Genomic DNA, 21,921 nt, shown 5'->3' with positions numbered 1-21,921 from the left:
ATAGTAAATGACTCGATATATTTATTTAAAATGAGTTTTAACTGTTGAGTTTCAAAACACTTTGAAAAAGGTAACATATCGTTCAAAAAACCGTGGGAGTACAAAAAAAATAGATATGTGACACGTAACCTGTATCGACACCGCAACACGCGTTATCTCGATAATTAGGGGCTTTCTCTGGACCGAAATATCGATGTTGGAACCTTTCGAACTGGTTCCAGAAATCCATGGACCGTGTCAGCGAATCGACCGTAAGATAACATATTGACAGACTGACTAAACTCTTTTGTATATTTTTTTCTAATCTATCTTCGATACACAAACAGAGCATGAACGGTTCTCATCCGTTTCTCTGAATATATCTGCAACGTTGCCACTTCTTATCAATAGAAATTCGCAAAACCTAAAAAATCCATCTATCATGTGCTATAGAATGAATCTTAGTAATTGCCCTGTAAAAGCAAAATTGGTAAAAGCAAAATACAAAAATTTTTTCATTTATGATACAGTGATTGTTAAACCATTTTTTTAATTTAAATCTAATTTCAGTCTTTTAGATATGTAACATCTTCTAACATAATCTGATTTCCTTCCTACGTAGTTACTATATATATGGAAACGTTCCTATACGAATGATATTTCAACGTACGTATATACATTTGTCGCATATATGGATATTATTATATTATATATATATTATATTATATATAACTAAGAGTTGGTAAATTTTAACGTTATTCTTAACCGATATAAATTTTCTACGAAACCAAACAACTTTCCTTGCGATGCTTCGGATTTTCAAATAATTTTTACTGCTTTAAAAAAATAAAACATTAAAATAAAACACAACTAATATTTTTAAATATAAAAAACACCACCTGGTAAAAGAGGTAAGTAAGCTGATAAGTAAATAGGCCAGACTGTCATACACGCTTTGACCAAGAAAGGGTAGACAGCGTCATCTCCCGTTGATATGGTGTACAAAAGAAAATACATCCTTGGATAACTGGTACATTAGAAAACAGGATTAATAGAAAAATTTTCATTATATTTAATTCTTTACAAAATACATCTTTTAACATATGTAGGTGATCCTAGTGTTTATGGTTTTAAAGGAATAACTGGCCAATACTGAGGTTTTGCTTTGTCTCTGTGTCTATCTACCGTAGTTTGAAGAGCAGTTTCCATTGCTAATATCGTAGGGCTAGCTTCACCATATAATAATTTTGCGTTACTATTTCTTGCATGCATCCATGTGGCTCCTCCTTGGATAGTCTCTTCTTCTTCTTTTCTTTTTTTAATACATGTTTCAGATTCTCTTAATTTTTTCAATTCAAATTTATGTCGCATACTTTGCTCTAAAAAACTCATCATTTCTTCATCTATATGAAATTCCAAATTTTCTGCTTCTTCGTTAAATCTGGTTTCTTCACATTTTTCTTCTCCATTCTGATACTTATATCCACTCTTTTTCCGTTTGTGTGCTGTATACTGTTGACCGCTTTGGCATACCAAAGATTTTAATTTATCTTTTAATATTTGGTTCTCATATTCCAGCGCAATACACCGTGTTCTCCACCAAGTTATGCTATGCCTAAAATTAATATCATATCATATCATATCATATCATATCAAGTATTTTTATTCTTGAATAAATTCGATAAAATTTTGATGAACTTTGTAAACTTGTATAGTTAGTATAAATTGATCGACCAACCTTTTTTGCCATTCTTGAGCAGCTGTGTAATTTTCCCAAAAAGAATTTGCTTGCATCGTATTGACAATTACTTTTTCTTTAGCAACGAAAGTATTATTACGATCCGAAATCAATCCTCGACGTTTCGCAAACTTAACCTCAAACTTTATTTGTTGACTACGTTGCTTTTTCAAATTTCTCGTTTTTTTTCGACTTCTCCCACGTTTTGCACCAACAAATTCCATATCTTATAACCGTTTCGTTCAATGAAAAAAGAAATTATATTTGTAAAAGTATCATTATCATCGCACTTATATAAAACCACGGAAATTATGGCTATGACCGACAAGACATCAACCTCGTAAACACAAAATTAAATCTTCCATTTATTTTATATTACTTTATAATACGAGCATCATAATTGGCAAATAATATATAAGTGTTTCGTTCTACAAATATTTAATATAAGCTAGTACATATATATTACAATAATGAGCGTCAATGTGTGAATTATTGACAAGTATTATATTACTTTATAGATGTACAATCTCAATTGATTGTAATAATGCGTTTTCAATTTTTTCAAATTTAATATTTTTAACTAGATGATAATTCTTATAAGAATTGTAAACATATTTGCAATCCATTCTAGATTTCAAAAGTTGATTTCATATTTCTAAAATTATGAATGAAGGAAATTATGAATATCGAAGATGAAACAGGTGACTTTTATTAGAAATGTACAGTACAGTTGTAAGCCTTTATACAGGTTTAAGAAAGACGTTTAAACTCAAATGAAGATGATACAAGCACTAACACTGACTACAGTCAAAATACACTGTAAATCCTTTCTGTTCTCTGTTCCAAATTCATATGCATCAAAAGCATCAGTAAGATACAGAATATGTGGTTGTACGAAACTACCTTCTATTTAATAGGTAACTAATATTTATGTACTCACTGTGAATTTTATAAATATCTCAAAATTCAACGCTACTAACAATTATTTTCAGTATAACTTTGTAAATTGGAGGTCATGTTTGACATGTGCAGAGTTCTAACTTTAATGATCAAAATGTGGATTGTAGTATCACGTTTCGGTCGAAATGGTTCGTCTCATAAAGAAAATACGAAATCATTTGCGCAAGATAAAGTTCGTTGAATGCCGAAAAGGCATCGCTGCACCGTTTGAACAAACAATGCATATACGTTCATCTTGAAGAGTGTGACTACAAATGTTGTTCCTTAAAAGTAATAAATGATACAAAATTGACTGTGTAATGAACAACACATTGATGCACAACACTCTTCAGATAATGATGAACGAACGATCCTGTTCTCACATGTACGATAAATTTAATCCGCGTTCGAACGAAACTTCATTATCTTCAAAATTAATATCGCCGTTTTCTGTGCTATCTCTCCTTGGATTACTATCAGCTCCATCAATTACGAGATTATGACCAGAAGCTTCACAATTTTCTATTTCACTTATTGGTGACGTTTTATTCATAGGTTCAAGTCCAATTATTACGCGAACATTATCAGGCAACTGGTCCGCAACTGACATTAATTGACAATAGATACCCTCCGCTTTAGATAATGTCCAAGGCAATTCAATATGGTGTGAAAGATCATTTATGTGCTGCAATGTGTATGTTATGTGTTAATTAAGGAATAAATATCTCATAATTGCATAATTTAGAGTTTACCTTCAATATTTCTGTAAGCCCATAACGATTTTCCATAAGCACATTTCTTTCTGTATCTAAAATAGCTGCACATAAAAGGAGATGGAAATTCTTACATGGTAAGTCAGTCCATAATACTTCCCATAATCTCATTATATCAACCGCGTTGAATTCTCTTTTAAATAGTACCAAAAGCCAACGAAAGCAAAAGAACATATTTCCTGAATCATGCTTGTTCAAGTAATGTGCTAATTGTGGATCTGTAGTACTCAGAAGAGTATATAATTGGCACAATTGGGCCTTCATCCCAACTTGGTCTATTTCAAAATTGGTACTCTGTTTTGTGTATAATAATCATGATTGATTAAAATTTTCTATAAATGTTTGCAATTCAGAATTTATTATAATAAACATACCACTTTGTTCATAAAACCAACAAAGCACCAAAACGCATCAACCTCACTTTCCATTAAACATAAAATAGGACTCAGAAGATCGCTCATACCTTGAACGTATCCCAAATCAAAATTGTACATTACATAGGTCATAAGAATATCATATAATTGTGCTAAATGAGGATTGTTATCACCCGAGTAGTACGGATGCGTTCTATCTGTTCTATTCACATCCTTTTCTAAAATTTATATATTTTCAAATATTATAAGTTATATATTTTCGTAAATTACTATTTAAATACTTTATGACGTTACCTATCAAACTCTTTCGATCTCGATAATCAGAGAAATTATTCTCTTGAACAGGCGTCATCGACTTCCATTGTAACTTCATCGTGAAGTATTCATCAGTCTTCTTTTTTTTAAGTTCTAATCTTTCAATATGCGTAGAATTCCATGGATAATAATTTAATAAAAATTTCCACACTTCGAAACGTAATGATGGTACAATACCCTATAAAATTTCATAATCTGTTTAATTTGTTTTTTATACACATGTGTAAATAATCAGTGATGTTCCAAATAAAATTCTGTGCTGTACTTCTTCCTTTCTTTATGTTTCTTCTTTTTTATAAAAACCATTAGTGAAAAACGATTAATATATATATATATGTAAACTACATATATACAAACCCCATGAAAAATAATTTCTTTCACTTCTTGTGGATTTAAAATTCTTTCTTCTGGATCCTTATATTTGTTCCACTGCTCTTGTGACAGTGGAGTACCTAATATAATCACGTATATTTATATACTTTTGACGATATAATTTGATACAACACTATTTCCACCATACCTCTTGGACAAGGTGGTCTTGGGGGTAATACTACACCCAATTCATGTTCCCCAATCATTTCATATTCCTCCCCAGAACCTATCGATGGTAGAGGAGGAACATCAATTGTAAAAGAATTATTTAATATATCCGCAACTGCTTCTTCGACTGGACGTTTAGCAGGGTCTTTGTATACTGTAATTTAGAAGTTATACAAAATTGTTTAAAAATAGTAGAAATTGTGGAAATAATATTTCTCCTATCCCACAATTCATTTGTGTACTTACAGCAGATATCTGCCAGTTTACTAAATGCTTCCAATGTTGTTTCATATGGACGGTTATGTAAATTTTTTACAAATTTCCAAACATAATCTGAAGTGTTCTCTTGAAATAAGTCCAATTCAGCAAATGATTTACTTAGTACTGATTGGACCTCATCTACTACAATGTATAAATTTCTGTTTGTACGAGACTTTACAAATTTAATAAATCCTTTTAGAGAATTTACAAAACTTTCAGCGTTAGATAGCTGGAAGAAGGCAACATGGGTAGTACCATCCTTTTGCATAAATATAAGTTGCTGCCCCCCATGATTTACACGAAAGGAGTTTAAATCTGAGAACAAAATTCTAACAGTCCTTGTACGTCCAAGAGAATCTGGTCCTTCCGATGAAGTACGCGTACGTCTGATATGAGTATCTACCAAAGACCATTCTGGGTCTTGATCTTGATTCTCTGATACTACAGAGTCTTCTATGGGTTTCCATTCTATACATTTGCCAAAACTCTGCAATTTTACAGAAAAGTATTCTATATTGTTTAAAGTAATAAATCATAGTCTAAATCAAGTCTACTTACATATTCAACGATATTTAATGTGCCTAGACTGTGAACCTCATCTTCCCTTGTGTTTGCACTTCGTAGTACAACTCCCGTATGAATGCATAAATCCTAATTAAAAATTGATTATGCAATACATACAAATATAAAATATATCAAATTATTTAATACTAAATGAGAATAATCCTATAAAACCTATGTAAGGGTAAAACGAGCATAACGTACTATGCTTCTATAATATAATGCGTATGATAGCAAGGACATAACCTCCTATCCTATAATCCTATAAAACCTATGTAAGGGTAAAACGAGCATAACGTACTATACTTCTATAATATAATGCGTATGATAGCAAGGACATAACCTCACTCACAGGTCATCGTTACACAAAGTATACGAATTTTATAAAAATATATAATGACAACCAACTATAATTGACTTAGGTATGGAAACGAATCATATTGTATACAAACGAACGAGTTTTGTTCACTCTTGTTGACGTACCATAACTATTGCATGTGACTTGAATGTTTACGTCATTTAAGATAATGACAGAGTGTTTCGATTAAACTATGAATAGAGACAGCAGGAACTCACAAGTGTTTCTTACCTTTCCCTGCTCTGTCGGCTCAAACATTTTAGGTGTATTTTTGTATAAATCAACAGCCTGAACGAATAATGGCTGATTTCGTCGCATTCCTTCTACTGTCCACAAATTCACTTTCTTTCTTCCTCTATTCTATTATCTTTGTTCACTCGTGCATTCATATATGCATCTATAAGCTACTGCTTACGAGAATAACTGTCTTTCTCTAGCGTTATTTTGATCACAATTAACAAACGAGATATTTCGTCGTTGGCTCGGATATACCTTCGGTGGCCAGAAATTGTAAAACATTTCGTAATAGTTCAAATAACTCGTAAAATATTCTTGATGGATATGAACTTTGTATGACAAACGTTGAAAGATCGCAACTGCAACATTCTACTTACCTATGAGTAAGTGTTTAATCGCGACCTCTACCACAAAAGTCCTTTACCACTGCCACTGTTGCAGCCCATAGAGATGCATATAAAGATAAAATGCATGACCGAACTGAGAAAGTGGTACATACAGGAATAGAAAGAGAACGTTGCATAGAGGCCCTTTGTGTCCTTGTCCTAATAATGCATATGCATTCGTACAGTAAATATGCAAATGTTACACAGATTAACGAGTGGCATCAATATCATGCCTGATTGACAAACAAAGATAGAAAAGGCCTCCATGCAGCATTCTCTTTCTATGCTTATATTGTATCCACTTACGCCGTCTTATGCGATAACATATAACTTTATTTTTATACCTTTATGATTACAGCTATTCATTCATTTTAGTGCAATACATATCTTGTATATATTCCAACAACAAAGTTCACAATAAAATAGTATATTATATTTATAAAATGAATATTGAAAATATAGAAATATAATACCTAACCGGTCCTTTTTGCAAAACAGTAGTTTTTATTTTACAATTATAAGATAAGAACATGTGCATGATAAAAGAATTTCATACCTGATAATAATTTCAGATTCCCTTGAAAACATCTGTAATATTGCTATCTTTTAATGCATATTTGTGCAGTTCGTTCACGTGTATCGTTTTATTTGAAAGAAATACCACTGAAAAATTGACTACCGTTCAACTCATTGATTAAAGTGATATTACTCATTATCTCAAGTTAAGCATATAATCAAAAGATCAAATTAACAACTTCAATGTGATATCCAAAGATGTTAAAATCAGAATACTTAGAGATAAGCATTACTTATCTATATACGAGTCGAAATGAAATCACGTTAAAGCCAAAGTCGATTCTCAGTTCCTTTGTTCTAATGTATCTAGTCAGAGGGGATATTTGCTATCCGCGTTTCAGACGTCAAATCAAGTACAGTTGCACTGAAGACCGTGATGTCAAGAACTACATAGGTATATAAACACATACTACTATGTAATTAAAACAACGCAACATTCACTAGATTGCGATATATGCTCAAGAGGTAATTTTAATCCAATTAATTATGGAAATATACATACATATATGTGTATATATGTATATATACCAATGGTCGTCCTAATAAAAAAGATGCATGGTAAAATACAATGCCATGATCATGATTGAAACATAATTAAATATATTAACGTGATATATGTTTAACGTAATAATAATCTAACTTCATACTTAAATATAAATTGTGTAACTTCAAACATTGAAAATAATTCTATGGACTCACAGCTACAACGAAATACTACTCAAGTACCTATGTAATTGCACGATCGTAATTGAAGATGTGGAATGCGAGTAGAAACTTTCTTCTTTAGGTATTTATATTTCTTAGAATTCCTACTGAAAATTTTCTTACTGTGAACCAAACAATTGAAGAATACTTGAAACAAGAACTGAAGAAATCTTCACTGTAAAAAAATTGGTACATAATTTCAAGACATTGTTCTACATTGTACATATATTTACTTATATTTACTTACAGATATAAGACACGTGTAAATGATTCATAGTAAGATGAAACAAGTTCTTTGAAAATTACAAAGAAAATTATAATACATGATTAATTTGTCGATGAAGAATTTTTAAAACAATTATCAAAAATTATAACAAAATTGAAACGAATTAAACTTTTTAAAATTTAGGTACAGTCTTAAAACTTATTATTTTTATTTAACTTGCAAAACATAATATGAAATTTCTGAAACTTTATACGAAATTTATTATTTTATGTTATATTTGGTACACGCATGTTCGGCGTTCTAGTGACAATTCTGAACAGTATCTTCTCTTACAATAGAATACCAAAACAAACAAGCCGATTAACCAAAAATTGGCTCGTAAGAATACCTCTGATTACATCGAGTCGTTTGCTTATACAAACGGAATCAGTGAAAAATAGGTCGACACACGATTAGTCACGTGGTCATTGTACGCATGAGACAGAATTTTTAGTAATTTAATTTATAACACACTTATCGGATCAACATAAATATGTTGTTTAGTTTAGTGCATATGTACTGCACATAACAGCAGTTCCCGCTTTAGTAAGGCGGAATAATAACTAAATGACGCAGAGAAAGGATGCGAACTTCGACCGTATTATCAAAAACGATAGAAATAATAATAATAATAATAATAGAACACTGAAATAACTAAGTCCATTATTTCATTTTATTCAACAATAAACGATATAACATAGATTTACCAGTGTAAATACATATTTCTATATATTTTTTCTAAAAAAAAAAAAACTTAGCGGTAGCTACGACAATTACTCGCCTTATTTGCCATAATACCATTTTACTTTATACATTTGTATTGTCATTCGTACTTTCCTGAACGTGAGTCAATAATTGGCTTCTTTAAACAGTTTAAACGAGAGACAAGCTATCGTTAGAATTCTATTGACATGTAATGCAAAAGACTACGTTTGCCGAGTGGCTGTTTAGTAAATATTCTGCTGTTAGCAGAATGCATGTAGCGCAGGATTTCCAATTCTCCACATTAACTTTCCAAAGTTTGAAAATCGAAAGTTAGCGTCTACAATTTTGGTAAAAATGATAGAAATCTATAGAAAAAGCCCGTTAGCTTGTAGGAAGTAAAATGGAAGAAAACTGGATGCGTTCTCCACAAACGATGACACCAGCGAAAACAAGACATCATGTGGTCAAATTTCTTTGACTTGTGAGAAAAGGAAAAATCTTAGATATAATATTACGTTTCTTCCAGATGTAACGAAAAACATCGAAACGCTTGATGTTTCATCTGTGTAAGAACTAGAAAAAGCGTTACTCATCTCGTAAAAAAATCCGTTGAAGATATGGAAGAATCGCGCATAGCAGATTGTGATTTATACCGTCCGATAGCAGTACAGTATCTAAAAGCGGCTGAAATGCATGCGAAAATGCAGAGAGACAGTAGATAAGCATGTATGTGTTTGCGTCAGAACCGAATCTAAACTTCGATTTTCATTCATAAGTGCAGTAGCCCTTGTCTACGATCGTCTGAGTACGGATACATTAGTCTTTCTCTTTCTCTCACTCTCTCTCACTCTCTCTTTGCACTGACGATGAGTGAACTGCGTTTCTTTGGTACAGATGCACCGAGTTACGGGTACACCTGTACCGAGCGTGAAGCTAGTGCTAGAGTATCGACCCACAGCATGTGGTAACTCTTTCTCCCTTCTCCTTTGCTTGTTTCTTTCTTGCTCTCTCTTGAAACATCGCGTCTCGTTCACCTATTCCCTATCTCAATTCTTCTAGTATAATTCGCTCCTTTCTCTTTCTCTATGTAGCCCTTTCTCTTTTGCACGCCACGAAATATAGATTTCGACATGGTCGAAATTTGCAAAACCGTCCACAGAAATTTCAACCCTATGACAATATGGTACATTGTTGTGCATGCGCGAGATGATACAGGAACGTGCTATCTTGTTCGCAAGCCCTACCTATACGGCCAGACTTTTGAAACTGTCATAGAACTTCCAAACGCGCGCACCAAAACTCTGTCTATCATTCCTCGAGTAATTCACAAACATGACTCTCCGATAAGAAAAGTTAATGCTTGGCCTTCAAACTGTGCTGCGTATCATGCACGTAAATTACAAACAGATATTCCACCGTTTCATTTATTCCTATCATTATATCGAGCATCGTATCATTACATCCGCCTTCGAAAAATAACATTCAAAATATTCCATAGTCATTTGTTTTTCCTTCTCCTAAAAAAACTCAAAGAACTCAAGGAAGAGAATAAAGTGTAATTTTTCAACTTGATCACACAGCCAGAATCAGTTAATTAAGAAGTAAATGTCCTACATCTGATTCTATGTCGTTAGTCCTATGTATTCGCGGTATTTTCGGTTTTCGTACGAAATTGCGATAGATCGAAGAATTGTAGCTATCAGAGAAAATAGTGGAAATAAGCTGGAGGGAAATGAATGTGCTTCCATATGGCATCTTACTGTTGTCGGAGGTAATTGCGAATAGAAGAAAATATCCTGAGTCATTGGTAATGACAGGATAACGTAAAGCCCAGAACGCTTACAAATCTGATCGCGTGGTTAGAACCTCGCAAGACCTCGAAATCGAGAGACGGAAGAGAAACATGCAAGTGGGAGAGGGCTCCGACGACGGTAGTCGTCCCTGGTTTCGAGTCGGACAGCTCAGTTCATTTGGTTGGTAGAGGCGAACGGTGGTGCATAGTGCGACAGCTGATTCTGGACAGTGTTGCGATCATTTCTCTCTGCTGTCAGTGGATACAATACTGCGGATCGTTTAGTTGTTTCGCGATTCGATTTTCGCGTATGCGTGTATGCACAACGGAGACAATTGCGATCCTACCGAATACTACTCTTTCCTCGAAAACGAATGCGGCCTTGCAATTTAAAAATCTTCTCATCGATCATTGGAAAAGCCAAGACAAGGCTCAAAGACGCATCGTAGCGATTCACTACGGCCTAGCTAGCCTATGTACATATCGGGCTGCTCCATGTTCTACTGTGATTGCCGTGTGATCACTATTTTCTTGTGAAACACGACCGTTGTGTATAGTGTAGCGATCAAAGAAAGGGCGGAGAAGCAAAGAATGCACAGCGTCATCATCGGGGTATGATTTCGGACGCTGTTAGGATACCTAAATTTATATTCGACCGATGGTGAGTTCACTCTATTTATAATGATCATAACACTTGTTCAGACACTTTCATAAATTTTTAACTCGTACACTGTACGCGCAGCCCTCTTATCCTACTTGAAGGTTTAACCCATCCCCTTTTGTCTACCTGTCTCACGACTCGTAAATCCTCATTTCCTTCTTTTTTCTTTTTCTTATTATTCATTCTCTATTTTATCGAAATTGAAAGTGCAAAGTTATGAAAGGCAGCAAAATAAAATGAAGGCCAGTTCCAGTGCTAAAAAATTCATAACTTTACAAGTACGACACAAAGCTTGTGTGGTTTCGGATTATTTTCTTTACATATTACCTCCGATGACCCATTTAATTTCACAGCCTTTTTTAATATTTCTCCCATTTGCGACTGCCATTAAAACACACGTTCGATATGTTTAGTGCAACACTTGCAATGTTTATAATCGTATAGTTAATATATGTCAGTGATAGAATGGGATTATACATATTGTTAGAAAGATTAAAAAAAGGAAGTTCACTTTTTTTACACACACTTGCGTGTAAATCGGTTGTCGCATCATAGAACAAAGACGAGTTAACAAAGAAAGATAATGATGACATTCGTTTCGATCTTGGCAGACTACACGGCCTGTTTTCGATGTAGAAGGTTAAATTCTTGATGTTGTTCGTCTCAATCTTATTCCTCTTAGAAGCAACTATGTAGGTAGATTCGTTGGGCCACGTGGAGTTAAAATTGTTCACGAAGTTTCAACAAAATAAATTTGATGTAAAACGTATGTTGATAATATGTACGTGATAAAAAGATAGTTGTATGCGTTGAATCAATGTTGTAACAAGCATGCTTCATCGCAATGATTCTACGCATCACATCTGTTCATCAAGACATTTGCTGGAATTGAAGTATAGCCGCCCTTCTATCAGGTTCGTTTAAAGATCTGTCGAGAGTAACGCGATGCTCGAGAGATGCAATGGGCATTGACCCTGTACGATCGCGACCGATTTATGCAGAAAAGTTTAGTGTCGTAATCCGTCTACGAGTTTGTTGGCCGAATGACAAAAATATGATTCTTAACCATCTAAACGAGTATTTGTAACGATCATGGCTCGATCGATCGTTACCAACGATAACTTGTTCTAATTCGAAGGCTATTCATTTACTTGTTAAATCTATAGATACGTAAGAAGGTATCTTGTAAAAACAATTGTAAGCGGCGTTCAATTAAAAATTTATCGATTTACGGATCATGTCGATCGATCGATCGATCGATTAGCGATTAAGATTTGACCACCTGTAGCAACAAGCGTTCATTCTCATCGAAATTGAATTCATCGAAACATATATTTGTATGTTCTGAACCACATATTTTCAAATCTATCGGAATATTTAGCATGTGTTATTTCATTTCAAGTTATTTCATTTATCGCATCTAATACATATCTAATTGTAAATTCATTCTATCGATCTAGATGACAAGAAAGTAGTCGATTATCGCATCGCTAATCAATAAAATTCAATTCAGTTGTAATATTGTCCGATAATTATAGGTGCGTTATCATATCTTTCGAAAATAACACGTGCGTTCGAATTTCATTCTTTCTGTCATTATCGGGCGTAAGAGAAGAACGAATGTTCTCTCCTTTAGAAGGCAAGAAATTACAGTTAAAATGAACTTGAAAGAGAGAATTTAATATTTCTTTGTCTGAATTTAATATCTCTTCTCTTGTTCATCGATTAGAATAAGATTTATTCATTTCTGTCCATGCGACAGATAATGTTAGGATTTATCGTCTAGTAATGTAACAATAAGTCCTAAAAAGGAAAAAAATGTTGCTCTACAGGCAAGAAGGGAAAAGTTCTTTGTTCTCAAACTCGTTTCGACCATTCCAAAGTTCTTGCTTCAAATGCGCGTGATTCATGGATGTTATCCTGAGAATAGTTTTAAAGCGTTGCACAGAAATTCTTGCCATATCCTTTTACGTTCGTTTGATAATAAGTATCATTTATTTATAATTTATTCATTATTTATTATAAAATAATGTTAAATAATACAAGATATTTTACATAAAAGGAACTGCTGCCAGATTATTTAAAAATATTCATTATTTTATTTAGCAATTCAATCAATATCCACCAGTAGATCGACGCTAGAAACAATTTTTAAACAAATTATAATCACTGTAACTTTAACAACGGGATGAGATGTAATTGGCAAATTTATGGTTCTAGCATCAACAGATGATGGCAGATTTAAAGAATCTCGCTCTGGCTGGTGGAGGAGGATCTAGATACAGTGGGGATGAACAGGTACAGTTCATTCCAGGTGGAAGTCATCAGGTGACCATTAAATCGCCTCCACCTTCACTGCATTTGGAAAGTCTGAACAATGCTGTTCTTAGGTATGCTACATAATCGCTAATCATTACGCAAAAGATAGAACTCGAACAATTTTTTAAGCATAAATTCTTAGAAAGTTTCATTTGGATTTCAAATGACTTCGACTTCGATGTATCTAACAAAAAGTTTATACGTAGGAGGTGAAAAGGCAAGTCTACTTTAAATTCTGTCAATCGTTCGTACGGGCTTCCCTTAAAAAACGAAAATATAAGAACTAGTATGTCTTTTGGCGATTAAGCTTTCTCATAGTCTCGCATCGACACATTCTTTATAACTAATGTAAATAAGAGATAATGTAGTCGATACTGATAGTTACGTAATAAACTACATCGTGTGCAAATCTTTGTACAAAAATGATTGGATAGCATGATTGCAAAGGTTACTCTCTTCTCGATGAACGTCTTTTTAATATCACGTTTCAAAGGTATCTTTTTAAGCAGTTTATATTGTAATACTGCTTCTCATTTGACATTTTCTCTGCTCAAAAATTATTTATTGTACTGAACCTTAGCAGAAGATCAATGTATAATGTATACGGATAATCGTCTGCACTTTCATTAAGGATTCAATGCTACAAATTGATGTTGAAGTTTTACATACATGTGTAGTACAATCAACTTTTGTTCATTTTTAGATCGAGATATTCTTAGATCCAACTTTGGTGATTAATTGCGTGCTTGAACCATTTTTAAATAGGTACCTAATAATAGGGAAGGATAATCGTAGATTTTAGTTTAGTTTGAGTTTATCTGTTTCTTTTCTATTCATATACACCAAACAGAATTTTATTGGATATATTAGATTGAGAATGTATAACAAAGACCATCGCGGTCATGGAGTGAACATCGAACACGCGAACTAATATATCCCAAATACGACTAAAACGGATCTCAAGGTCTTCCCATTGATCGCTTTAAGGCTTTCACAAAGCATCAATATAATTTGTCGTTCACAAAGTAAAACTGCGCAAAGTTTTTAAACTAAGGTTAGATACTTATTGTTAAATTATATGGGAAAAGTATTGGTACGTTTGACTTTTTCAGGTGGTCCTTCGCAAAAATACACATTGCATTCGAATTAAATGATGCGAAAATAAAAATATAAGCAAAAATCAACGAAGTCAGATTTTTGGTAATTATATTTAATGTATATTCATAAGTACACAAAATCGTTCGAATTTGTTTACGAAAATTTAACTGATTATCCCTTTGGTAACAGTACATACGATCGCGATACCGATTAATCCTTATTTTCATTGAAACCTTAAAACTAGAATGAAATGAGCGATTAAATTACAGATGCGATGAACATCGTATGCTTAACATCGCGTAGCTTCTAAAATTCATTTTACACCAATGCAAGCCACGCTCGCAGGTATAGGATAAAAGACTTAGCCATGTTCTAACTTTACCGTAACCGGGCAAATATTTAAAGCGAGACAAAATATGTAAAAAAAGAAGAAAACTAAAAATCTAACAATTATTAAAGTAGGACTAGAGTGAACTGTTCCTTGTGGTAGTTTGACTTAAATATCGCTTTCGTGAAAACGAAAACCAACAGTTATTTAATTTGTTGAATTAAAATATCTATTCCTCAAGTTATTTCAATTGAGCTGAATTATCTGAGGTACCCGAAATGCTCGAAATGTTTGAAATACGGGTAAAAGAGTCCTTTCTGATTGCTGCAATATTTTCTTCTTTGTATTCCAGTGGCTCGCAAAATAATCTCCATTGCAATTGCAATGGTAGTGCGTCTAATGGTACCGCAGTTGCAATGTGTAGCAGTAGTATGTTCGCGAGAAAAGTACCAAACCATAGTCCAGGACAAGATGGCAAAAGGCCGGCAGTAACATTAACGCATTTACCGAAGAGGCCACCGGTTGACGTTGAGTTCAAGAATCTAGCGTACAGCGTATCCGAAGGCAGAAAGAGAGGTTGGTCTTCGAAAGAACGATACATTACGTAAAAAACATAACGAACGAGAACGATATGTATAAATATTTGTGCATAGAAGCACATTTGGTAGACACTTTGTTCAAAAATATGTACCTTAGAGGTGCAGTTGGACTAGGTTGTGAAGAGGCCTAGAGAGAATCTAGGCACTCGCGAAATCTGCGCTTTAATGAAATTTCTATATATTACCTTCACGAACAAGTAAATTTTACAAGATTTTAACTCCATTTTGTCAATGCAAAATATGAAATAAATCGTCAAAATATTGTACAAAAATGGAGAGATAGGAAAATACGAAAAAATAAAGAAACAAGAAAAGATGATAAATCTTGTGGTGTTTTACGTTGCAGGATACAAAACAATTTTAAAATGCGTAAACGGTAAATTCCAATCGGGAGAACTGACCGCTATCATGGGTCCTTCAGGTGCTGGAAAAAGTACACTGATGAACGTTCTGGCAGGTTACAAGTGAGTTACGTTTCCAAACAATTTATATGATGTTAAGAGACAAAAAAATACAAGTTGAATAAAAAAAACATCACGGTATTCTATATTTTCAGAACATCTCACTTGAGTGGTTCTGTTTTGATAAACGGAAAGGACAGGAATCTGAGGAGATTTCGAAAGATGTCCTGTTACATAATGCAAGACGATCGTCTTTTACCTCATTTAACGGTCTATGAGACAATGACTGTTTCGGCTAATTTAAAATTAGGAAAAGACATCAGCGCGAGGGAAAAGAGAGTGGTGGTACGTTAATAAAACGAAACTCTGGAAACAAATGAAACGCAGAAACAGTAGCCGAATCACTTAAAATAATAATTTGAACAAAATAATGTTTAACGCAGATCGAAGAAATCATCGAAACGCTCGGCCTAAGCGACGCGAGCAATACACAAACCCACTGTCTTAGTGGAGGGCAGAGAAAAAGGCTATCGATCGCATTGGAACTTGTTAACAACCCTCCGGTGATGTTTTTTGATGAACCAACTTCTGGCTTGGACAGTTCGACTTGTTATCAATGTTTAAGTTTGCTCAAATCGTTAAGCAGAGGAGGTAATTGTGGCAACGAATTTCTTAAATATGAAATCATCACTATGTCATAGTTAGTAATGCTGTCTACTGTTTGATAAATGTTTTTATTTCTGCGATATCTTAGGAAGGACTATTATATGTACGATACATCAACCAAGCGCTCGATTATTTGAAATGTTCGATCATTTGTACCTTTTGGCCGAGGGCCAGTGTATATATCAAGGAAACGTTGGTGGCCTGGTACCTTTTTTATCGTCAATGGGCTTGGAATGTCCTAGTTATCATAATCCAGCGGATTACGGTAGGTGCAATTATTTAGTTAAAGACTTGAATAACATTCAAATTTCATTAAAAAAAGGAGAAACAATTTCGTTTAGTTATGGAAGTGGCATGTGGAGAACACGGAGAATGCGTGCACAAATTAGTCATGGCAGTAAATAACGGTAGATGTGCTAATTATCAGCAACATCAAGCTACGATAAATGCAGTGCAAACTGTATCGAATGATATCGCAAAAGAATCGCCGCAACAAGAAACAAAATCTGAATCTGCTTTAATACCAAACGGTGTGACAAAGCAACCGAATGGCGGGACAGTAATCAACATACCAATTTCTTGTACGACTTCTTTGTTGGACAGTGCGGAGAGTATAGAACAAAAAGTTGGCTTTCCAACGAATAGTTGTACCCAATTTTGGATCCTTCTTAAAAGAATATTCTTGTCGCAAATAAGAGACATGGTTAGTATACTTGCACACAACCTTGCTCAATAGTAATATTTCGCTTGCTTAACGATATTTTATCATTTTTATCGTAGACATTAACGAGAGTAAGGCTGATTTCCCATATAATCGTTGGATTCCTCATTGGTGCAATTTATTACGACATCGGCAATGAGGCCTCAAAGGTAATGAGCAATGCCGGTTGCGTCTTCTTTACGGTGATGTTTCTCATGTTCACTGCTATGATGCCTACGATTCTTACGTGTAAGTGAACTACACGATAAATACTTAAGCCTTCTCTTTCTATACGTATTAACAACGTTTTTTGATATAGTTCCGACAGAAATGGCTGTATTCGTGAGAGAACATTTAAATTACTGGTATTCTGTGAAAGCTTATTATCTTGCGAGAACTTTAGCCGATGTACCCTTTCAAGTAAGTACATATAAGACTTTTTATTTCAACACTTATGTTTTCAATGAACACTCATTTCAATTAACGTGTTTGTTATTTTTATTGTAGATAGTGTATTCTATAGCATACGTCATTATCGTATACTTCATGACGTCGCAACCATTGGAAACAAATAGATTCATGATGTATTTAACTATATGTATATTAACAGCGTTAGTTTCGCAATCCATCGGTTTAGTAATAGGTGCAGCGATGAGTGTAGAGGTACTGTTTTATATTCTAATCTATAAAATTTGTTTTTGTGTTATTTAGTGTCATCTCTCGGGCCTTAATGAAACGACAAATTTTGTCCTTCTTGCAGAGCGGAGTATTTATTGGCCCTGTATCGTCAGTGCCCATCATTCTGTTCTCCGGTTTCTTCGTCAATTTTGATGCCATTCCAAAATATCTCAAGTTTCTTTCATACGTGAGTTATGTCAGGTACAGCTTTGAAGGTGCCATGATTTCTGTATATGGTTATAATCGTGCTAAGCTCAAGTGTTCTGACGCTTACTGCCACTTCAAGAGCCCGACGAAGTTCCTGGAAGAAATGTCGATGCAAAACGCTGTCTTCTGGCTAGACGCCGTTGCGTTGGCAGGTTTTTTGCTTACCTTGAGAGTGATCGCCTACTTTGTACTGAGACTGAAGTTACGATCTCTTCGTTAAAACACACAGTGGCCGAATATAATCGATGATCACTTGGTCGTCATCATGTTAGGAATATTCATTTTACCTCAATCTAGCCCGAACGCGAGAGCTGACAAGTCTTCTTCGGAAATTCGCGGTTACGATTCTAAATTTCGATTCTTTCTCTGAAAATAGAAATACCCGGACATTTATGTATCAAAATAACATAACATAGGTACATGCCTGAAAAAAGCGCGATGAAATATTTTCTTTTTCATTTGTCGTCAACTATTAAGATTTTCTACTTTCTACTTACTGGAATTCATGATCTCATTTACACGCTCATGTTGCAAATGAGAAAATCGCCTTAAAACGTTCTATTGTGAAGGGCGTACAGTGCTTCATTACCTCGAGTTTTTTTGAAAGAACCGAAGTTTAAAAGGAAGTCTTCATTCTCAATAACGCATTTCCAATATCAATTGCAATTAATGTAATTTCTGCCATGTAAATACAAATTGTAAATGTTGAAGAAAACATTCATATTTCATGCAAACTCAAAGAGATACGTATGTTGTTTCATACGATCAAGTGAGATGACTAACAATAGTAGACACAAACGAATGGTACGCATAAAAGAACACAGTTTAGGCATTTTTGACACAATAGAGTGCAAATAGAATTACATTGAAATTGTAAATCATCGATAATAGACCGAAAAGAGATCACTGTTGGTACTATACATTCTCAATCGAAGTGCAAACATTTATAGCCAATTATTACAAACTCGCCAGGAGCCTTAGGCCCATTCAAGACTCATGGTCCCTCCAACGAGCGCGTGTGCACCACGCGACAGCATAGACTTTTTTTGATAGATAAGCAATAGAATTTACAAATCACGAAAATTAGAACGGATTCTTTATTGTTCTTATAGATATTTACATCACTACATTCACTTACGATTAGTCTATGCGGGAGGTACCTCGAAGATATACCATTGATGATAAACGACCACTAATCGTTTAAACCTAATGGACAAAAAGAAGTTTTAGCCGAAAACATTGAAGTACCAAAAATTAGTTTACATATGTATGTCCAATACTCGGGTATATCGGCGAGATACCTATAAACACATATTTGTACTAAATGATTTCTTACGAGATCGCGAGCAATCCTTATCCATATTGTCATTCCATTTATAAATAATTCAATAATTATAACGTTTAAGCGATAAAGAAAAAATGATAAAACATATACTGTAAAAAGCTCACACCTGACCAATCACTAGCTGCCTGTGCGTTTGCTTCTAAGTCTGGAATGCTGAACATTGTTATATTTATTACGATATAGTCGTTTAATTAACGAGGTGAAGGGAGTATATTATTAAAAAAAAAAGAAAGAAAAGAAAAAATTAGAATTAAAAATGAAAAAAAAACAAATTAGGCATGTGAGTATGACTTTAACAGGATTATTTCGGTTTTTGGAACTTTTACAAGAATTTTGTTCACGGCCTATGCATTGTTCTTATCGCTACGGGTTCATTTACTCAAGGACTGAAAAAGAAAAAACGGAAGGACAAAACAAAAAATTTATAGACTTTTTTTGACTTACTTAAATTAGATCTCATTTCATGGCGTTTCGTAATATGTATGTAGTTATGTCATAATCATAATATATAATCACACGGTTGGGGTCAGAATAATCTTACTCTCTTATAGATATTTGATGAGTTTCTCAATTCTGGGAAGAAATAATATATGTAGATTAAAGTATTATCATATAAATATTTTTATATTTCAATATCAAATATAAATCTGACTGTTAGTACTTTTGGTTTAAAGCAAACTTATTATCGTATTTTATCTTTATGGTAGAGGCGAATTATATTAATTGTATTCCAATGTATATTTATTACTTTTAATGTAATTGCAACATAATTATGACAGTACTTATTACAGGCATTCTATATGTTTAAAATCTTTCCAGGAAGTTGTTCTTTACTCTTAGACAAGTTGTTTTCGATGTAATATCATTCAAGATATCAATCTATTTCTCTTTATTGGAATTTAAGAATTAATTCGATCATAAATTATCAGACTGTTTATTGAATGATAAACCGGTGTTAAACTGGTGACTTTGCATACAGCTAATACAGTATGCAAAGAAACAATTTGTGAATCATGAAGTAAGGATAGAGACAGGAGTAGGCCAAAAATTTTCTTATTCTTAGATTTGCTGTATAATTATCATTTATATTTCTACTTATTGTTATATGTAAATAAGCAAATTAACCAAACATATAATCAAGAGACAACGACGCACTGCAGTATACATAGTATGTATCTATGTGCGAATATTTTGTTATTATTTCAATTTTACCATGGTAAAACAATTAATAATAAACATTATACCATAATCAAATTGTCAAGGTTTAAAATCGACATTACCATAAATTTGGATATCATATGATCATTTATATTTCATTCCAAATGCATTCTAGTAATAATAATATGGAATGTCTGTGATTCAGTATCGACAAACATTGTTTGGTGTTTAAAGACAAGCTCTATGAGATGTACATATAAAATGGTATAAATGTAAGGATTAATAAACATGAAGTAATAGGACATCGAAATTGAATAGATACAATAAGATAACAGTTATGTTTCCATGTATACTGTTATCACATTTTGAAAATAAAGGGTGGAATATCTGTTTAGACCTTGGTTCGCATTTATAACATAACAAAAGTAAAATATTCAAAAACCAAAATAAACTATTTAATTCTACCATACTATAGTCAGCTCTATTTCTTAGTAGTTTTGCTCATAAAAATATATACCAACATATTATGCAGAACCAAGGTTTAAGCATACGTAATATCGGTACGATGAATTGAAACTGGATAAAATTCATATTCGTTTACCATTCATTCTTATTATCGGTTCATTGTTTCTTATGACACAAGTTATTGATTATTTTTTCTATGTATAATGCTGCGTAATTGCATTCGCGATTGAATGAATTATTAACAGATGTAAAGATGGTAAAATGTTAGGTTTAGTGGTTTACACGATCAAAATGTTAGGTTTACACGAATCCGCGCGTATTGTGTTCAAGGCTCGCGAGAATTGAGACTGTAATAACGAACAAGCAAATTTTTAATTGCACGTGACCATCTTGCGAGCAGAACTCTCAAACTGCTGTTAAAGAACTTTAATAGCATAATATCACGTTTGCATATACATAATGTAGATACGCAGCATAAAAAAATTAATTAAGACGTTCTCGCTTTTAGGACACATATTCCACACGTACAATGTACAATGTATGTATATTGCCCGACCATGTATCGCATACAATTCATGACACTTTTTTCAAGTATTGTAATTTTATATAAACAAGAAAGTATACGTGTGTAAGGCTGTGCGTTTGTGTGTGCGATATCGAAAACAAATAAAAATATGTGTATAAAAAAGAGAAACGATATGTACACGCGGGAAGGAGGATATTACAAATCCTTGCGAAATAAAATTTCCAATATAATATTTCGTGTTTTGAGCAAAGAATGACACGTTTATA

General features: G+C 33.4%; 3 protein-coding genes across 8 annotated transcripts; 1 reads left to right on the top strand and 2 right to left on the bottom strand.

The window, feature by feature from the left end:
- Positions 1–1,027: 1,027 nt before the first annotated feature.
- LOC126867745 (gem-associated protein 8-like) lies at positions 1,028–2,260 on the bottom strand. The gene is made up of 2 exons (XM_050622606.1): positions 1,718–2,260; positions 1,028–1,594 (listed from the first exon to the last, which is right to left on the bottom strand). The coding sequence occupies exons 1-2, from the start codon at positions 1,939–1,941 to the stop codon at positions 1,102–1,104; spliced, it is 717 nt and encodes a 238-aa protein (XP_050478563.1). The 5' UTR covers positions 1,942–2,260; the 3' UTR covers positions 1,028–1,101.
- A 143-nt stretch (positions 2,261–2,403) lies between these two features.
- On the bottom strand, positions 2,404–6,599 carry LOC126867744 (TBC1 domain family member 15). Of its 4 annotated transcripts, XM_050622603.1 has the most exons (10): positions 6,453–6,599; positions 6,070–6,330; positions 5,478–5,570; positions 4,905–5,406; positions 4,639–4,812; positions 4,476–4,570; positions 4,098–4,296; positions 3,804–4,021; positions 3,409–3,723; positions 2,404–3,341 (listed from the first exon to the last, which is right to left on the bottom strand). In XM_050622603.1, exons 2-10 carry the CDS (start codon positions 6,154–6,156, stop codon positions 3,036–3,038), a joined length of 1,989 nt encoding a protein of 662 aa, XP_050478560.1. In that variant the 5' UTR covers positions 6,157–6,330; positions 6,453–6,599; the 3' UTR covers positions 2,404–3,035. The 4 variants fall into 4 exon arrangements, with proteins under 4 accessions (XP_050478560.1, XP_050478559.1, XP_050478562.1 ...); XM_050622602.1 differs by lacking the exon at positions 6,453–6,599 and having other exon boundaries at positions 6,070–6,446; XM_050622605.1 differs by lacking the exons at positions 6,070–6,330; positions 6,453–6,599 and adding an exon at positions 5,964–6,063.
- A 4,061-nt stretch (positions 6,600–10,660) lies between these two features.
- LOC126867715 (ATP-binding cassette sub-family G member 4) lies at positions 10,661–20,966 on the top strand. Of its 3 annotated transcripts, XM_050622539.1 has the most exons (13): positions 13,408–13,555; positions 14,355–14,538; positions 14,597–14,684; positions 15,263–15,486; positions 15,856–15,973; positions 16,066–16,255; positions 16,354–16,561; positions 16,665–16,841; positions 16,918–17,279; positions 17,357–17,525; positions 17,596–17,696; positions 17,784–17,939; positions 18,037–20,966. In XM_050622539.1, the coding sequence occupies exons 4-13, from the start codon at positions 15,327–15,329 to the stop codon at positions 18,379–18,381; spliced, it is 1,986 nt and encodes a 661-aa protein (XP_050478496.1). In that variant the 5' UTR covers positions 13,408–13,555; positions 14,355–14,538; positions 14,597–14,684; positions 15,263–15,326; the 3' UTR covers positions 18,382–20,966. The 3 variants fall into 3 exon arrangements, with proteins under 3 accessions (XP_050478494.1, XP_050478496.1, XP_050478495.1); XM_050622537.1 differs by lacking the exons at positions 14,355–14,538; positions 14,597–14,684 and adding an exon at positions 10,661–11,165 and having other exon boundaries at positions 13,386–13,555; XM_050622538.1 differs by lacking the exon at positions 14,355–14,538 and having other exon boundaries at positions 13,416–13,555.
- Positions 20,967–21,921: the final 955 nt, after the last annotated feature.

Source organism: Bombus huntii, chromosome 7 (genome assembly GCF_024542735.1).
Source record: "Bombus huntii isolate Logan2020A chromosome 7, iyBomHunt1.1, whole genome shotgun sequence".
Taxonomy (NCBI): domain Eukaryota; kingdom Metazoa; phylum Arthropoda; class Insecta; order Hymenoptera; family Apidae; genus Bombus; species Bombus huntii.
This window is presented reverse-complemented; position numbering and strand designations above follow the sequence as displayed.

Coding starts and splice junctions, on each gene's coding strand:
- LOC126867745 (XM_050622606.1), bottom strand. CDS start 1,941: ATGGAATTTGTTGGTGCAAAACGTGGGAGAAGTCGAAAAAAAACGAGA. Junction 1,595..1,717: donor GCTCAAGAATGGCAAAAAAG/GTTGGTCGATCA, acceptor TATTAATTTTAG/GCATAGCATAACTTGGTGGA.
- LOC126867744 (XM_050622603.1), bottom strand. CDS start 6,156: ATGCGACGAAATCAGCCATTATTCGTTCAGGCTGTTGATTTATACAAA. Junction 5,571..6,069: donor AGCCGACAGAGCAGGGAAAG/GTAAGAAACACT, acceptor ATTTTTAATTAG/GATTTATGCATTCATACGGG. Junction 3,342..3,408: donor GGCTTACAGAAATATTGAAG/GTAAACTCTAAA, acceptor TACACATTGCAG/CACATAAATGATCTTTCACA.
- LOC126867715 (XM_050622537.1), top strand. Junction 13,556..15,262: donor CTGAACAATGCTGTTCTTAG/GTATGCTACATA, acceptor TTTGTATTCCAG/TGGCTCGCAAAATAATCTCC. Junction 15,974..16,065: donor AACGTTCTGGCAGGTTACAA/GTGAGTTACGTT, acceptor CTATATTTTCAG/AACATCTCACTTGAGTGGTT.